Source organism: Salvia splendens, chromosome 3, assembly GCF_004379255.2.
Source record: "Salvia splendens isolate huo1 chromosome 3, SspV2, whole genome shotgun sequence".
In the NCBI taxonomy this organism is placed as follows: domain Eukaryota; kingdom Viridiplantae; phylum Streptophyta; class Magnoliopsida; order Lamiales; family Lamiaceae; genus Salvia; species Salvia splendens.
Window position 1 is genome coordinate 8,325,321 of NC_056034.1, and position 15,483 is coordinate 8,340,803.

Genomic DNA, 15,483 nt, shown 5'->3' on the forward strand with positions numbered 1-15,483 from the left:
AGGGTTTAAAAAAAGGAAGCTTATGTAATTCGGGTTTTTAGTTTTATTTTGGGTGATTATATAATGTATACACAATATACAATTGAAAAATTAATAAGTTAACATAATTATACAAAATATTTTATTCCGATACTCTCGTTGTCCCCTAAAAATATAAACTTGTGAAACGATATAGCTTTTAATGCAAAATTGAGAAAATAAAAGAAAAATAGAAAGAAAATTGTAGTATTAGTGAAAACCGAGTCTCACCTCATAAGAAATAAAGAAATTTCCTTGAATAGAAAATTTCTATTTTTAGGGACAAATAAAAAGAATTCTATTTTGAAGGGACGGAGTTTAACATCCTTTTTGGCCTATGTATCGCATATGAGTCATTGCCAACGTGACATTTGGGCCAGCGACTAAATTACCGTAAAATGGGATAATACAATTACCATATACAGAATTTACGGTACAATCGATTCATGTTGGTAAAAAGTTCGAGTTAGCATAAACAGATTACTCCTACAAAATATTTCATCTAGTCTCAATATTATACGTTCCGTCATCAGCCATTTGATCATGTCAACTTTTGCCTATCTGTTATCTGAGTCCTCGACTTAAATAGCAAAATTACTAATATAACACCTTCCTCAATTTTTTGCTATTATACTCTATCCGTCCATAAAAATAGTCACATTTGTGGACGGTATAGTTTAAAAAAAATTGGTAAAGTAAGAAGAAGTGAGAAAGAAAAAAAATAGGTAAAGTAAAAAAATAGGTAAAGTAAAAAAATAGTCTGCGCTATAACATATCAGCATTATACCACTGGACTATTTGCTATTTTGGGGGTATACTCGTACCCCTTGTTCTTAACTAGATCCGCCACTGACCGGAACCGAACCGATCCCCGAATAGGTAGTTCCCCAATAATGGACTTTTTAAGTTCAGTTCTCGAATAATCGAATAACTGAAAACCATTTACCCAATCTTACTTATAGAATAACATCTCTTGCCTCAAAAGTTGGGAAACTTGTGAATGAAATCTAAGAAGAAAATAAAAAGATAAACATGAGAAAAATCAATAAATTCATAACCTTAATTTCCTAAATTGAGAGAATGAGATTATGTTAACCGTTCTTTTGCCATATACGTTGATGAAACAGATGTCATGTCAGCAAAATTTGTCAAACTCCATCTAACGGATTGTATCATAAATGGTGATTATCTTGTACTACGATGAAATAATGATACTACTATAATTTTTGTATAAATGGTGATTATCTTGTTTTTAAGTAATGTAGGCAAAACTGACGCAGTCAAATGTCCAGTGATGCAATGTAATTGTAAATACCATGATATCTAATGAAACATAGTACTACTGTGTTAAGGGGCTGAAAAACAAATCACAAATTAGGTAGGGGGGGTGGGGGGCTGAAGGAGCCCAAGTCTGAAACTCGTATCGGCTTTTTTATTGTAATTTCCACATCTTTTGCTTAATTGATTGTTGCCGAGTTATGATTATTGGAAGAGATAACAAAGTTGGTCAGGCCGCTGCATACCAAGTTGATCAAGCTGTTGGTCAAGTCGTTGCATGTCAAGTTGATCAAGCTGGAAGAGATAATAAAGTTGGTCAAGCCGCTGCATGCCAAGTTGATCAAGCTGTCGATCAAGCCGCAGCATGACGAGTTGATCAAGCTGCAGCTTGCAATGCTGAGATTACGTGTGATAAACAAGTAATCAACTCCAGACGATACAAGGCGACAGAAAAGATAAAAGAGACGACAAAGGCTGTTGTGTAGGAAAACACATGTGATAATTTCAAAAGGCTAGGCCTTTGGCTTTTCACATGGTGTAACCTTTATGAGGTGCCCTTATTACAAGACCTTTCACTTGTGTTTCCTAGCCTATAAATAGGCTTGTTTTGAGGAGAAGAAGACACAACAAAAACAAATCTTCTCTCTACATCACTTAAGCATTCTAGTGGGCATTCTAGGAGCATTGTCTAGCTCGGTTCTCGCCTCCAATTCAAGTTCGCCGGAGCCTACGAGTTTGAGGTGCTTCAACTCGATAGGAGGAAAGTCGTTTCATCTTTGGGAACATTACGCCAATCCGTGAGCACTAGCGGGGCCGTATTTCGTCTTGCGGAGAGAGGGATACCTCGACTCGACTTGAAGAATACTATAGTTTGCATCTCTTTACTTTCGTTGTAATTTATTTGTTACATTTACCTTCCAACTTTGTGTTCTTTGTAATAGCAAGGGTTGCCAGTGTAAAGGCCATTATATTTCCAACAATCGCAAGACGAAATATTGTACTCTTGTTGAATTCATGTCGACCGATGCCGGAGGAAACATGAAATTCAAAGCTGGAATAAAGCAACGAACGGTCGCAATGTCGATGCGCTATGGAGTGGTTAATTCCTTGAGATCTATTCTCTTGAGAATGATGTTTATCGTTTGTCATTTGACAAGCAAGACCAATTTAGATTTGGTAGTAGTAATTGGGATGCATGGGTTGATGAATATGCCAATGCACATTTGGTTCAATATAATTGTGTACTTATTGTTGGAAACAATACTGTACAAATTATTTGAACGTGTTGTTATAAACAACAAAGATCACGAGGTGATCGCAATGGTCTCCGACGTGGACCATGGTAATAATCCAAATGAATGGTTTGTTGATACGGGTGCCACATGTCATGTGTGCTCAGAGAGAAGCGTTTTTTCTACTTACAAATCTGTTGGAGGTAGAAAAGTACGTATGGGAAACCAAGCCTCTTCCGAGGTGGTTGGTGTGGGAAATGTGTTCCTAAAATTAGGATCCGGAAAGGTTCTTACCCTCAAGGATGTGCTGCATGTCCCAGACATCCGAAATAATTTGGTGTCAGGCTCACTTCTAGTAAATCATGGATTTTCACTAGAATTTGAGTGTGAAAATGTTATATTAACCAAGTATGAAAAGTTCATAGGTGAAGGTCACCTAGTGAATGGGCTTTTTGAGCTGAATGTTATGGTCATTCACCGTGGAAAAGGAATAAGCAATAAGGAAAATGACACATCCTCTTATTTGCTTGAAAGCTCTGACTTATGGCACAATAGATTGGGACATGTAAATCTAAATGCTATAAAAAGATTAGTAAATCTTAATTTACTAAAAGTAGATAAGTTTAACTCACAAGAAAGATGTGAAGTGTGTGTTGAAGCCAAAATGGCTAAACTGTCGTTCCATTCGGTAGAGCGAAGCACAAAACCTCTTGAATTGATCCATACAGACGTATGTGATTTGAAATTTGTGCAAACAAGATGTGGTAAAAAGTACTTCATCACATTTATAGATGATTGCACAAGGTATTGTTACATTTACTTATTAAGAAGTAAAGATGAGGCAATTGAAGCGTTTAAAGACTTCAAAAATGAAGCCGAAAATCAACTTAATTGTCGAATTAAGTGTGTTCGAAGTGATAGAGGTGGTGAGTATGTAGCTCCGTTTGCAGAATTATGTCATGCAAGTGGTATAATTCACCAAACCACAGCTCCATATTCTCCTCAATCAAATGGTGTTGCTGAACGCAAAAATCGAACACTAAAAGAGATGATGAATGCTTTGTTGATTAATTCAGGATTACCCAAGAACATGTGGGGGGAGGCTGTGTTAACAGCGAATCATATCCTGAATAAAATTCCACTAAAAAATAGGGATGTGACTCCTTATGAGTTGTGGAAAGGGAAGAAACCTTCATATTCTTACCTCAAAGTGTGGGGGTGTTTAGCGAAGGTAGAAGTGCCACCTCCGAAACAAGTTGCAATAGGCCCTAAAACAGTCGATTGCATCTTTATTGGCCATGCACTTAATAGTAGTGCCTATCGTTTCCTAGTCCATAGGTCAGCTCTGCCTGGCGTGGCTGAAGGAACAACGATTGAGTCAAGGAATGCTATATTCTTTGAGAATGTATCCCTTGCAAGAGGCAAGAAGATCGTTCTAGTGAAAGAATGATGGATGAATCCACTAGTTCTAATCCTCCAAAAAGGACGAGGTCAAGTCCTGAGGATGTTGAACCAAGACGTGGTAAAAGAGTTAAAGTTGCTAAAACATTTGGTCCTGACTTCATAACTTTTATGTTGGATGACGAACCAAAGTCATTGGCGGAAGCTCTGTCTGGCCCAGACGCGGCGTGGTGGCAAGAAGCTATCAACAGTGAAATTGAATCCATCATGAGAAATAACACCTGGATGTTAGTAGACTTGCCTGAAGGCTGTAAGCCTTTAGGGTGCAAGTGGATTCTGAAAAGGAAATATAAGCCTGATGGTACTATAGATAAGTATAAAGCTCGCCTAGTTGTCCAAGGCTTTAAGCAGAAAGAAGGGCATGACTTTTTTTATACCTATTCACCTGTTACGAGAATCACTTCCATTCGGGTACTTCTTGCGATTGCTGCTTTGCACAATCTTGATATTCACCAAATGGATGTGAAAACTGCGTTTCTGAATGGTGATCTGGAAGAATGAATATATATGGAACAACCCGAAGGGTTTGTTGTGCCTGGGCAAGAGCGTAAAGTATACAAACTGGTAAAGTCATTATATGGGTTGAAGCAAGCACCATTACAATGGCATTTGAAATTTGACAACGTGATGTTGGCAAATGGATTCACCATCAATGAGTGCGATAAGTGTGTTTACATTAAGAACACAGATAACAGTTTTGTTATTGTGTGTTTGTATGTTGATGATATGTTGATAATGGGCAGCAATAGTGCCATTATTAACGAGACAAAAAACATGTTGAAAAGAAATTTCGATATGAAAGATATGGGTCTAGCTGATGTGATTCTTGGAATCAAAATATTGAGGACTAATGAGGGAATTGCCTTAACGCAATCTCATTATGTTGAGAAAATGCTTAAGAAATTCAACTCGTTTGATTGTAAGCCAGCAAAGACTCCTTTGGAGCTCAATGTCCATCTGAGCAAGAATATGGGTGATTCTGTTGCTCAAGAAGAGTATGCAAAGGTCATAGGAAGTTTGATGTTTATCACAAACTGTACTCGACCTGATCTTGCTTGTCCTGTAAACAAGTTGAGCCGATTTACGAGCAACCCAAGTAAGGAACATTGGAAAGCTCTGTGTAGAGTTTTGAGATACTTGAAGTATACTCTTAACTTTGGGTTGCATTGCACAAGATATCTCCAAGTACTTGAAGGGTACTGTGATGCAAATTGGATCTCTGATTCAAAAGACTCATTTTCTACAAGTGGGTATGTGTTCACTGTGGGGGGTGGTGCTGTCTCGTGGAAATCAACGAAACAGACGTGTATTGCTCGTTCCACCATGGAATCTGAGTTTATCGCTTTGGATAAAGCAGGGGAAGAAGCCGAGTGGCCTAGAAACTTCCTAGAAGATATTCCATGTTGGAAGAAGCCAGTGCCGACAGTAGTGATACACTGTGATAGCCAAACAGCTATAGGTAGAGCACACAGTGGCTTATACAATGGTAAGTCTCGACATATTCGTCGGCGACATAATACCGTCAGACAATTGATCACAAGTGGTGTTATCACAGTTGACTATGTAAGGTCAGTGGATAACTTAGCGGATCCGTTAACAAAAGGTTTAAACCGTGATCAAATGCATAAATTGCTAAAAGGAATGGGACTGAAAACCACATCTTAAAAGATGAGTATAGTGGTAACCCAACCATACGATTGGAGATCCCATGGGATTGGTTCAATGGGAAAACGAAGCTATACAAATCTAGCTGTAACACTCAGAAGATTTTAATCTTCGCCCATTCTTTAGAAAGCTTTGAGTGTTGTAACCTGCAGGTGGTAAGAGGTTAAGTCTTTTGACTTTTAATGATTCTTGAAATCTCAAGGAGATGCAGTATGGCAGGATACTCATGTAAGAATCACCTATGTAAGTGAGAAGTGAGGCCGCTTCGTGTGTGTGAGTCACTTATGAATTCCAAAGAGTTGTTCCACGGCCGAAACGGACACAAACGTGAGAACTGATGGAGTTGAGACAATATTGTGTTAATGCTATTGACTAGACATACACCAAGGAGGAATAGTTCAAGGCATCGCGTCCACTAGTCCGCCGGTATGTCCGATAGTGTTGACTATGGAAGGTTCAAAACCACAAGTTACCTCTCCAAATACAGTATCGTTTCCTGAGAACTGAGCAAAAGAGTCTGCATACATGCATACATGTCTAGTGTTGGTTTGAGCTTGCAGCGCTCTAACCAATGTGGGGGATTGTAGGAAAACACATGTGATAATTTCAAAAGGCTAGGCCTTTGGCTTTTCACATGGTGTAACCTTTATGAGGTGCCCTTATTACAAGACCTTTCACTTGTGTTTCCTAGCCTATAAATAGGCTTGTTTTGAGGAGAAGAAGCCACAACAAAAACAAATCTTCTCTCTACATCACTTAAGCATTCTAGTGGGCATTCTAGGAGCATTGTCTAGCTCGGTTCTCGCCTCCAATTCAAGTTCACCGGAGCCTACGAGTTTGAGGTGCTTCAACTCGATAGGAGGAAAGTCGTTTCATCTTTGGGGACATTACGCCAATCCGTGAGTACTAGCCGGGGCGTATTTCGTCTTGCGGAGAGAGGGATACCTCGACTCGACTTGAAGAATACTATAGTTTGCATCTCTTTACTTTCGTTGTAATTTATTTGTTACATTTACCTTCCAGCTTTGTGTTCTTTGTAATAGCAAGGGTTGCCAGTGTAAAGGCCACTATATTTCCAACATGCTGCACCAAAAGAACCAATCTGAGAGCTCACACAAGCTACAACTGTGATTGAGCCAAGCATGCTAGCTAAGTTGGAGGACCACCGTTGTACTTGGAGAGACGTGTTTCTCAACGGAATGAAGAAGAGAGAGATTTTGCAGAGTTTGTTAAAGTAGACTAGTACAATGTTCAGAGTTTGTTAAAGTAGATTAGTACAATGTCCTAGAGTGAAGAATATATGTATTGTAACTTGTTACATTCGGTGTAATGAAAAATGCTGATTTGAGAGCTCTCTCCAAACATAACTCTAGCATGTGTATCTTCATAGCTTTCGCAGCTTCTTTTTCATGGTATCAAAGCAGGATCTCTCTGATCCTGGCTCTCTTACTCTTGTTTTTTGTTTCCTTTTCTTCACTACTCAAAATAGCAGAAGCCAATGAAACTATTCCAGTGGCAACACTGCCACCAATCTTCTCTCAACTACCTCCAATCTCAGTGAAGCTAACTAATGGTAACTTCTTCATGTGGCAGCAACAAGTTGATGTTGATGTGTATGGCTACGGCTAGGGGTGGCAAATCGTGCGTGTCGGGTCGTTATCGTGTCGACACGATAACGACACGAACACAATAACAACAAACACGAACACGACCCGTTAAGAAAACCTCAAACACGAACACGAACACGACCCCCTACCCTCAGACACGAACACGACACGAACCCATTAATGACACGAACCACTTCGGGTCAACACGACACGATAACAACACGTACATGAGATGACACGATAACGACTCGATAACAACACGACCTGATAACGGTTAAACCTATTAAAAACATCCAATTGCTAATTAAAAAATCTGATCTAAACATTAAAACATCAATAATTTCTTAGTAACAAAATCCAGCAAAAATCCAACAAGAATCCAACAAGAATCCAACAAAATTTAACACAAATGAAAATAATAAAAATTAATAATATTATAATATTATTTCTTAACGGATAACACGAACCCGACACGAACACGACACGAAATTTTTGTGTCCTTAACAGGTCGACCCGATAAGGACACGAACCCAATAAGCTCTGACCCAAACCCATTAATTTCATGCCGGTTCGTGTCGTGTTATCGTGTCATGTCAAAAATTGTCAGCCCTAGCTACGGCCTTGAAGGCTTTATCACAGGGGACACCGATCCCCCTCCACAACTGATTCCAGATCAAGATGGAGAGTCCATGGTTTCAAATCCATCTTACATAAGTTGGCAGAGACAAGATAGGAGAGTAGCTGGATGGCTCTTGTCTTCATTATCAGAGAATGCTCTAACCTTGGTTGTAGGGCTCAGATCTGCTAGAGACATATGGTGTGCACTGGAGACTAACTTCGCAAGCCGCTCCACAACTAAGGTGATGCAATATCCCCTGCAAATGCAAAATTTGAAGAAAGATGGAATGTCTATGACAGATTATCTGGGTAAGATGAGAGCATATTTTGACTTGCTTGGTTCAGTAGGGTGTAGAATCTCAGAGGCTGAGCAAGTACTCCACATTCTTGGAGGACTATGGCAGGACTATGATCCAACAGTATGTGCAGTAACTTCAAGGTCAGATCCTTGGAGTCTTGGAGATGTTAGTGCTTTCTTGCTCAGTTTTGAGTCAAGAATGGAATCAACTAGAGCCAATTCCATCAGCTCAGATGGATCTCAGCCATCATTGAATCTTGTCCATCAGCAGTCTGGGAAGAAGAGAGAGTCTCAGAATTTCAACAACAATAGGTTTGAAGCAACGAATGGAAGAGGTTTTGGAGGAAGATTTCAGAGAGGGGAAAGAGGTGGTAGAGGTTTTGGCCAAGGAAACAACAAAATTGTTTGCCAGCTGTGTGAGAAGCCTGGTCATTCTGCAGCAAAATGTTGGCATAGATTAGAGCAAAACTTCACACCACCTCAAGTCCAGTTCAGAGGAAGTACTTCATAGCAATAGAATCAAGGATTCTTTAATCCTTCAGCTCATCTTGTGCAGTCAGTGCCTAGGTCTCCTTCAGCATCCTTCTCTGTTGGAACTCCATCAGAGTTTAGCTATGGATCAAATGCATCTTCAAGCTGGTATCCAGACTCAGGAGCAACACACCAACACACCATGTGTCCAATGACTTGACCAATCTCAACATAAGCACTGAATACACTGGAGGTAAGAATCTCTTGCTTGGAAATGGATACGTTGTTAATATTGCAAATATTGGAGAAAGTGCATTTAAATCCCACTCAGCTAAATTCTCTAGAATGCTTCATCTTAAAAATCTTTTGCATGTGCCTAACATCACTAAAAATCTTCTGAGTGTCTCCAAATTTGCTAAAGACAACTCTGTCTTCTTTGAATTTCATCCAAAATTTTGTTTTGTCAAGGACCTGAGCACCGGGGAGGTAGTGCTCAAAGGAACTCTTGAAAAATGCCTATATCATTTCCTAGTAGATCATACCCCAATCAAGCGTGGCACTGTCCCCATCTCTCCTTCCAGTCCAGAGAGTCCAGCTGTCCATTCCCTGAGCTTGAGCAACTCAAATTCCAGCAGTAGTTCCAACCAAGTTTCTAATTCTGTTTTGTCTTTGTGGCATAGTAGACTAGGGCACCCTACTCTAGATGTTGTTAAACTTGCTCTCAACAGTTGTAATATTCCCTATAATTCAATGGAAACTGCTTCTCTTTGCTATCCTTGTTGTGTGTCTAAAAGCTCATTGATTACCATATTCACATTCTGTCTCTCAACACAGTGCACCACTGGAACTTGTTCACAGTGGTCTTTGGGGGCCTTCTCCAGTTAAATCTAGAAAAGGATACTCTTATTATGTCTCATTTGTTGACCATTTTTCTAGATTTACCTGGAATTACTTACTCAAGAATAAAAGTGATCTCACTGCTGTTTTTAAGCAGTTCAAGGTTATGAGTGAAAACCTGCTAGGATCAAGCATTAAGATTCTTCAATCATATTGGGGAGGTGAATATCAGGGATTAGTTCCTTTTCTAAAGGAGAGTGGGATAGTGCATAGAGTCTCCTGTCCATACACCCCACAACAAAATGGTTTGGCTGAGAGAAAACACAGACACATTGTAGAAACTGGCCTAGCTTTGTTAGCTCAATCCTTCTTCCCTTAGAGGTTCTGGGATGATTCTTTTGTCACAACCGTTTATCTTATCAATCTTATGCCATCTAAAATTATCAACAACATTTCTCCACATGAGGCTCTCTTTCTCTCCAAACCTGATTACTCAGCTCTCAGAATCTTTAGTTGTCTGTGCTTTCCTCTTACTAGGCCTTATAACAATCATAAACTCCAATTTAGATCTGCTAGGGGCATTTTTTTGGGATATAATACCTCTCACAAATGATACAAAGTTCTTCTGCCTGAAGGGAAAGTCATAGTGACTAGAGATGTCATTTTTTATGAAACTGTTTTTCCATTCCAAAATTCTCCATCTCCTTCTGCTATTGTTGTTCCATCACCACCATCATGTGATCATTCTTCATCATCATGTGTTCACTCTTCCTTGCTTCCTATTCTTGCACCTATTGTCTCACTTTATAGGGAAAATGCTGCACCAGATCACTCATCTGGTACAGAGTCAGTGAACAGTCGTTCACCACAGCCACCACCTGATGTTCAATCATCTGATCCATCACCTCATCATATTTCTCTAGTTGTTCCAGCAACCACTCAAGCAACTCATTCAATGACAACCAGGTCAAAATCTGGAATTTTTAAGCCTAGAGTCTTCACTCTTTCTGTGTCATCTCATCTGCTTAAATCAGCTCTAGAAGCCTTATTTGTTCCTTGTTGGAAATATGCTATGTTGAGTGAATTTAATGCACTTCTTAACAATAAAACATGGATATTAACAACACTTCCTCCAGGCAAGAATCTTATAGGGTGCACTTGGGTTTTCAAGATTAAACTTCACTTGTATGGTGCCATTGCTAGATATAAAGCTAGATTGGTTGCTCAAGGCTTCTCTCAACTGCCTGGGTTTGATTTTAATGAGACTTTCAGCCCAGTTGTGAAGCCCACTACAATCAGAATCATCCTCAGTCTTGCTGTGTCTCTTGGCTGGGCAGTAACTCACCATGATGTGAATAATGTCTTTCTTAATGGTGAGCTTAAGGAGGACATATACATGAAGCAACCAGTTGGTTTTGAACAAGGGGGTCCTCACTTGGTGTGCAAACTCAACAAAGCAATCTATGGACTAAAACAAGCTTCTAGAGCATGGTTCTTCACAGTTCATTCTGTCCTGATCAAGCTTGGCTTCTCCCGATCCAAATTTGATGCTTCCATGTTCATTAGACAGAGATGTGGGGAGGTTATCTACTTGCTTATCTATGTAGATGACATGCTCATCACAGGGACTTCTCAAGACTCCATTCAGAAGGTCTCAGCTCAACTCTTGCTTTTCATTAAAAGATCTTGGGGATGTGAGCTTGTTCTTGGGAGTTGAAGTTGTCAAGACTACTAATGGAGGTCTACATCTTTGCCAATCCAACTACATCAAAGATCTTTTAAAGAAAGCTAACATGATAGGAGCTAAAGGCTAGAGATGCCCAATGTTTTCGGTTCCGGCGGTTAACTGCGGAACCGTGACTTTTTTCTTGAACTGGAACCGTCATATTCTAAACCGCAGGCCGGTTCCGGTTCCAAATTTTATGAACCGAAACTGTGCCAGAACCGCCGGTTCCGGATGGTTCAAACCGGAACCGTGAAAAACCGTCAGAAAATTGTGAAATCTAGCCGGAACCGCGAAAAACCGCTGGAAACCGGCAGTTCGGAACCATGAAAAACCGTAAAAAACTACCGAAAAACCGACGGTTCCGAACCGAAACCGTGAACCACCCTCGCGGTTCGGTTCGACAATTTCATACTGGAACCGGCGGTTCCGAACCGTAACCGCCGGTTCCGAAACCATGGGCATCTCTACTAAAGGCTGTCCAACTCCAATGATTCCAAACTCAGAATTGAGCAAAAACTCTGGAGAACCAGTTTCTGATGCAAAACTCTACAGAAGCATTGTAGGAGCTCTGCAATATGCTTCTATAACCAGACCAGACATCAATTTTGTTGTCAACAAAGTAAGTCAGTACATGGCTGAACCATTAGACACACATTGGAGGGTTGTGAAGAGGATCTTAAGATATCTTTCAAGGACTTTAGATTATGGAATTCAAATTAGAAAGTCTACTGGTGAGGTTTGTGCATTCTCTGACTCAGATTGGGTAGCAGATCTAGATGATAGGAAATCCACCACAGGAGTGTGTGCCTATCATGGAAGGAACCTTGTCTCATGGTGTGTTAAAAAGCAAACTGTGGTTGCTAGATCCAGCACAGAAGCTGAGTATAGGAGCCTAGCTCAAGCAGCTGCTGAAGTGAGTTGGTTGTCTTCAATGCTTGGTGAATTGAAGATTAAGAAGAAAGGGAGTCCAGTGATTTGGGTGGACAACTTGAGTGCAATTGCATTGGCTTCTAACCCTGTCTTACATGCAAGAACTAAGCACATTGAGATAGATATCCTCTTTGTTCGAGATAAGGTTCTAAGCAGGGAGATTGAGCTGAGGCATGTTCCAACAGTGGATCAAATAGCAGATATATTCACTAAACCCTTGAGTCATCAACCATTCGTGAAGCTGAGAGAAAGGTTGGGAATAATATCTCTAGCCTCACTCGGTTTGAGGGGGCGTGTTGGAAGAGATAACAAAGTTGATCAAGCCACTGCATACCAAGTTGATCAAGCTGTTGGTCAAGCCAATGCATGCCAAGTTGATCAAGTTGGAAGAGATAACAAAGTTGGTCAAGCCGCTGCATGCTAAGTTGATCAAGCTGTTGGTCAAGCCGCTGCATGCCAAGTTGATCAAGCTGTCAATCAAGCCGTTGCATGGTGAGTTGATCAAGCTGTTGCTTGCAATGTTGAGATTACGCGTGATAAACAAGTCATTAACTCCAGACGAGCCAAGGCGACAGAAAAGATAAAAGAGACGACAAAGGCTGCTGCACCAAAAGAACCAATCCGAGAGCTCACACGAGCTACATCTGTGATTGAGCCAAGCATGCCAGCTAAGGTGGAGGACCACCGTTGTACTTGAAGAGACGTGTTGCTCAATGGAATGAAGAAGAGAGAGATTTTGCAGAGCTTGTTAAAGTAGACTAGTTCAATGTTTAGAGTTTGTTAAAGTAAATTAGTACAATGTCTTAGAGTGAAGAATATATGTATTGTAACTTGTTACATTCGGTGCAATGAATAATGCTGATTTGAGAGCTCTCTCCAAACATAACTCTAGCATGTGTATCTTCATAGCTTCCGCTGCTTCTTTTCACTGATTTTGTGCAAGTTTTTGAAATGATGCTGCTGAACAAGCATACTAGTAGTATTATTTATAGGGAGGGAAGAAAACAGAGATGTAACCATATGGAGTACTTTATAATCTGATCAATACATACACTATAAGAGATTGAGGAACTTTGTGCGCGCGCCTCTGTATTTGCACAACTAATAAATCAATCAAATGATTCCTGATATTATCTAAAATCAGGGATTCTTCATCCTAATCCTGAGCTTTCTGGCTATGATTGAAGCTCTAGGGTGCACTGGCCTTTTGTTTGGGTCACTCTGCTCCACTTCCACCCAGTTTATCACTTTCAATATAAGAGATTGAGGAACTTTCTGACTATCTGTTTCTTTGGCTTTTCGGCCTCCTTTCTCCAATGCTTTCTCCAAGAACTCCATGAACCAGTTACCCGCTTCATTCTCGATCTGCTTTCCAAGTCTGATGGAGCTGGACATGCTGCAAGAAGATGTCGGTTTCTTGTTTTCGTCGTTCTCTGCTTCGGAGGCCTTTTTCTCCTTGTGGCTCAGGGTTGACGACCTTAAATGCTTCCCCAATACTGACTTGTTTGAAGAAGCTGGTTGTTCAGGACATGCTGAGATGGATTTGGGAAGCGCAGCCCTTCGTTTGGATGCGACCGACTCTAAGCATGGCTGATGCTCCATGGAGTTGGGTGCTATCTCATTCAAAACTGCTGTGTCTTCTTCTCTTGATTCGGTAGAAGCCGTTGCTGCTTGAATGGATGTCATCTCTGCCAATACTTGCAGAATTTGGGTGTGGAAGTCCAGGAATTGATCGAAACAGGGGGCAGGGGACTCTGGCTTTGCCTTTTTAGTCAAGTTTGAAAATATCCTACAAGAAGCCATGGAATCATCAAAGTTCATTTCATTCATTATAAAGCAATCAAAGAAGATGTTATCTGCATAAGAGAATAAGTAGTGCTTACTTGAGAGAGCGAACGAGATTCTCAGTTGCTGAGGCGTCTCTTAGCGCTTGAAGTGCGATCTTCTGCGCCGTCTCTCGCTGCTGCACGGCCTCCTGATGTCATTAACCAACGAGTTAGCCAATTAGCACACACTATATTGAAGATTGAAGAGACTCTTTTACCTTTCCAAGAATGCTGAGCTTTCCAGGAAGATTCATGTGAATACTTGTGTTGATGGAATTTGAATCATCATTGGAAGAAATTTGAGAGTGCGAGGTCATCTTGGCGGGAGAAGGTGCAATGGGGATTCCATTACTCCTCAACGATGGAGGTGGAGTGGAACTCTTCTTCTCCTGCAAAATCAGAAATAGCATCAGCAACAATGATTTGGAATTCTTCTTGTTTAGGCCAAAAAGAGCAAAGATGTACCTACAGCTATGGTGAAGGGAGTCTTGGAAATCCGCTGCTCTCTGTCGCAAACACTCTTGCTTCGAGAGAATTTGGAGGGCGTGATGACGCAGCTCTTCCGCATCATCGGCGACTCCATCATCTTCGAAAGGAGCCCGCCACCGGCCGAGGATCTGACGGCGCTCCCATCCCTCATCGCCCGCCCTCTGATCGCCGGCGACATGGGGAATTTCACCGCACTCGGCGGCCTCTCCTTGAGCGGCGTACACTGATCAAAATCAAGCGGCACCGGCTTCAAAGTCAGCGGCGGCGACCCTGTCTCCCACGAAGCCCTTTTGGGGACGGCGGCGGCGCTCCTCTCGCCCTTGGCCCTGAGCCCCATGAGCGGCTCAGGCGTCCCGATGAGAGGATGCCGGCCGGGGAGGGGCTTGGCGCCCCTGACGACGGGGACCGGGGAGCCCGGGTCGAGGCGGTCGACGTAGATGAACTGGCCCAGCTGCATCTTGTTGCTCATGACGAGATCGCCTTGGTCGAAGGGGAGGCTGACGTAGATGGAGTGCGAGGAGTCGGAGACCTTGATGTAGAAGCCGTGCTTGGGGAGCAGATTCTTCTCGTCGAGATCGGCGGGGACGATGTCGGTGACCTGGACGAGGGAGCTGCGGTGCTCGCTCGTCGCCTTCAGGCCGGTGGCCATGCCGTCCAAGAGCTTCAACAGAATCCCCGGTGCCAAGGCCGCCATTATCTGATTGAATTTCTTGAAAAGAGGATTGAATTGATGAATCCAAGAAATGGGGGAATTGGGGTTTTCTATTTTGTTTTAGCTGCGGAGGCGGATTGCGTGGGTCAAGTAAATGGGGAGAGGGGAGGCTCAACGGTCGGCAACAATTTTAAAATCTGGGAATTTGGAACGTTGCGGAAGAGTGCAACGGTCATGTTTTACTATGCTTTCTAAGGGCATCATTAGAGCGTCCACTATAACGTGGACGCGGCTATAGCCGCGAGCGGGGCGGAAGCGGGGCAGCTTATAGTGTGAAGGGTGTCCGCCGCGGGGGTGGACGCGGCGGGTGGAGGG

The 15,483-nt window shown here is 41.7% G+C and overlaps 1 protein-coding gene across 1 annotated transcript; it reads right to left on the reverse strand.

The window, feature by feature from the left end:
- Window positions 1-13,152: 13,152 nt before the first annotated feature.
- Window positions 13,153-15,253, reverse strand: LOC121793611. Its single transcript, XM_042191642.1, has 4 exons — window positions 14,437-15,253; window positions 14,186-14,356; window positions 14,025-14,116; window positions 13,153-13,930 (listed from the first exon to the last, which is right to left on the reverse strand). The coding sequence occupies exons 1-4, from the start codon at window positions 15,148-15,150 to the stop codon at window positions 13,282-13,284; spliced, it is 1,626 nt and encodes a 541-aa protein (XP_042047576.1). The 5' UTR covers window positions 15,151-15,253; the 3' UTR covers window positions 13,153-13,281.
- Between the last annotated feature and the right edge of the window lie 230 nt (window positions 15,254-15,483).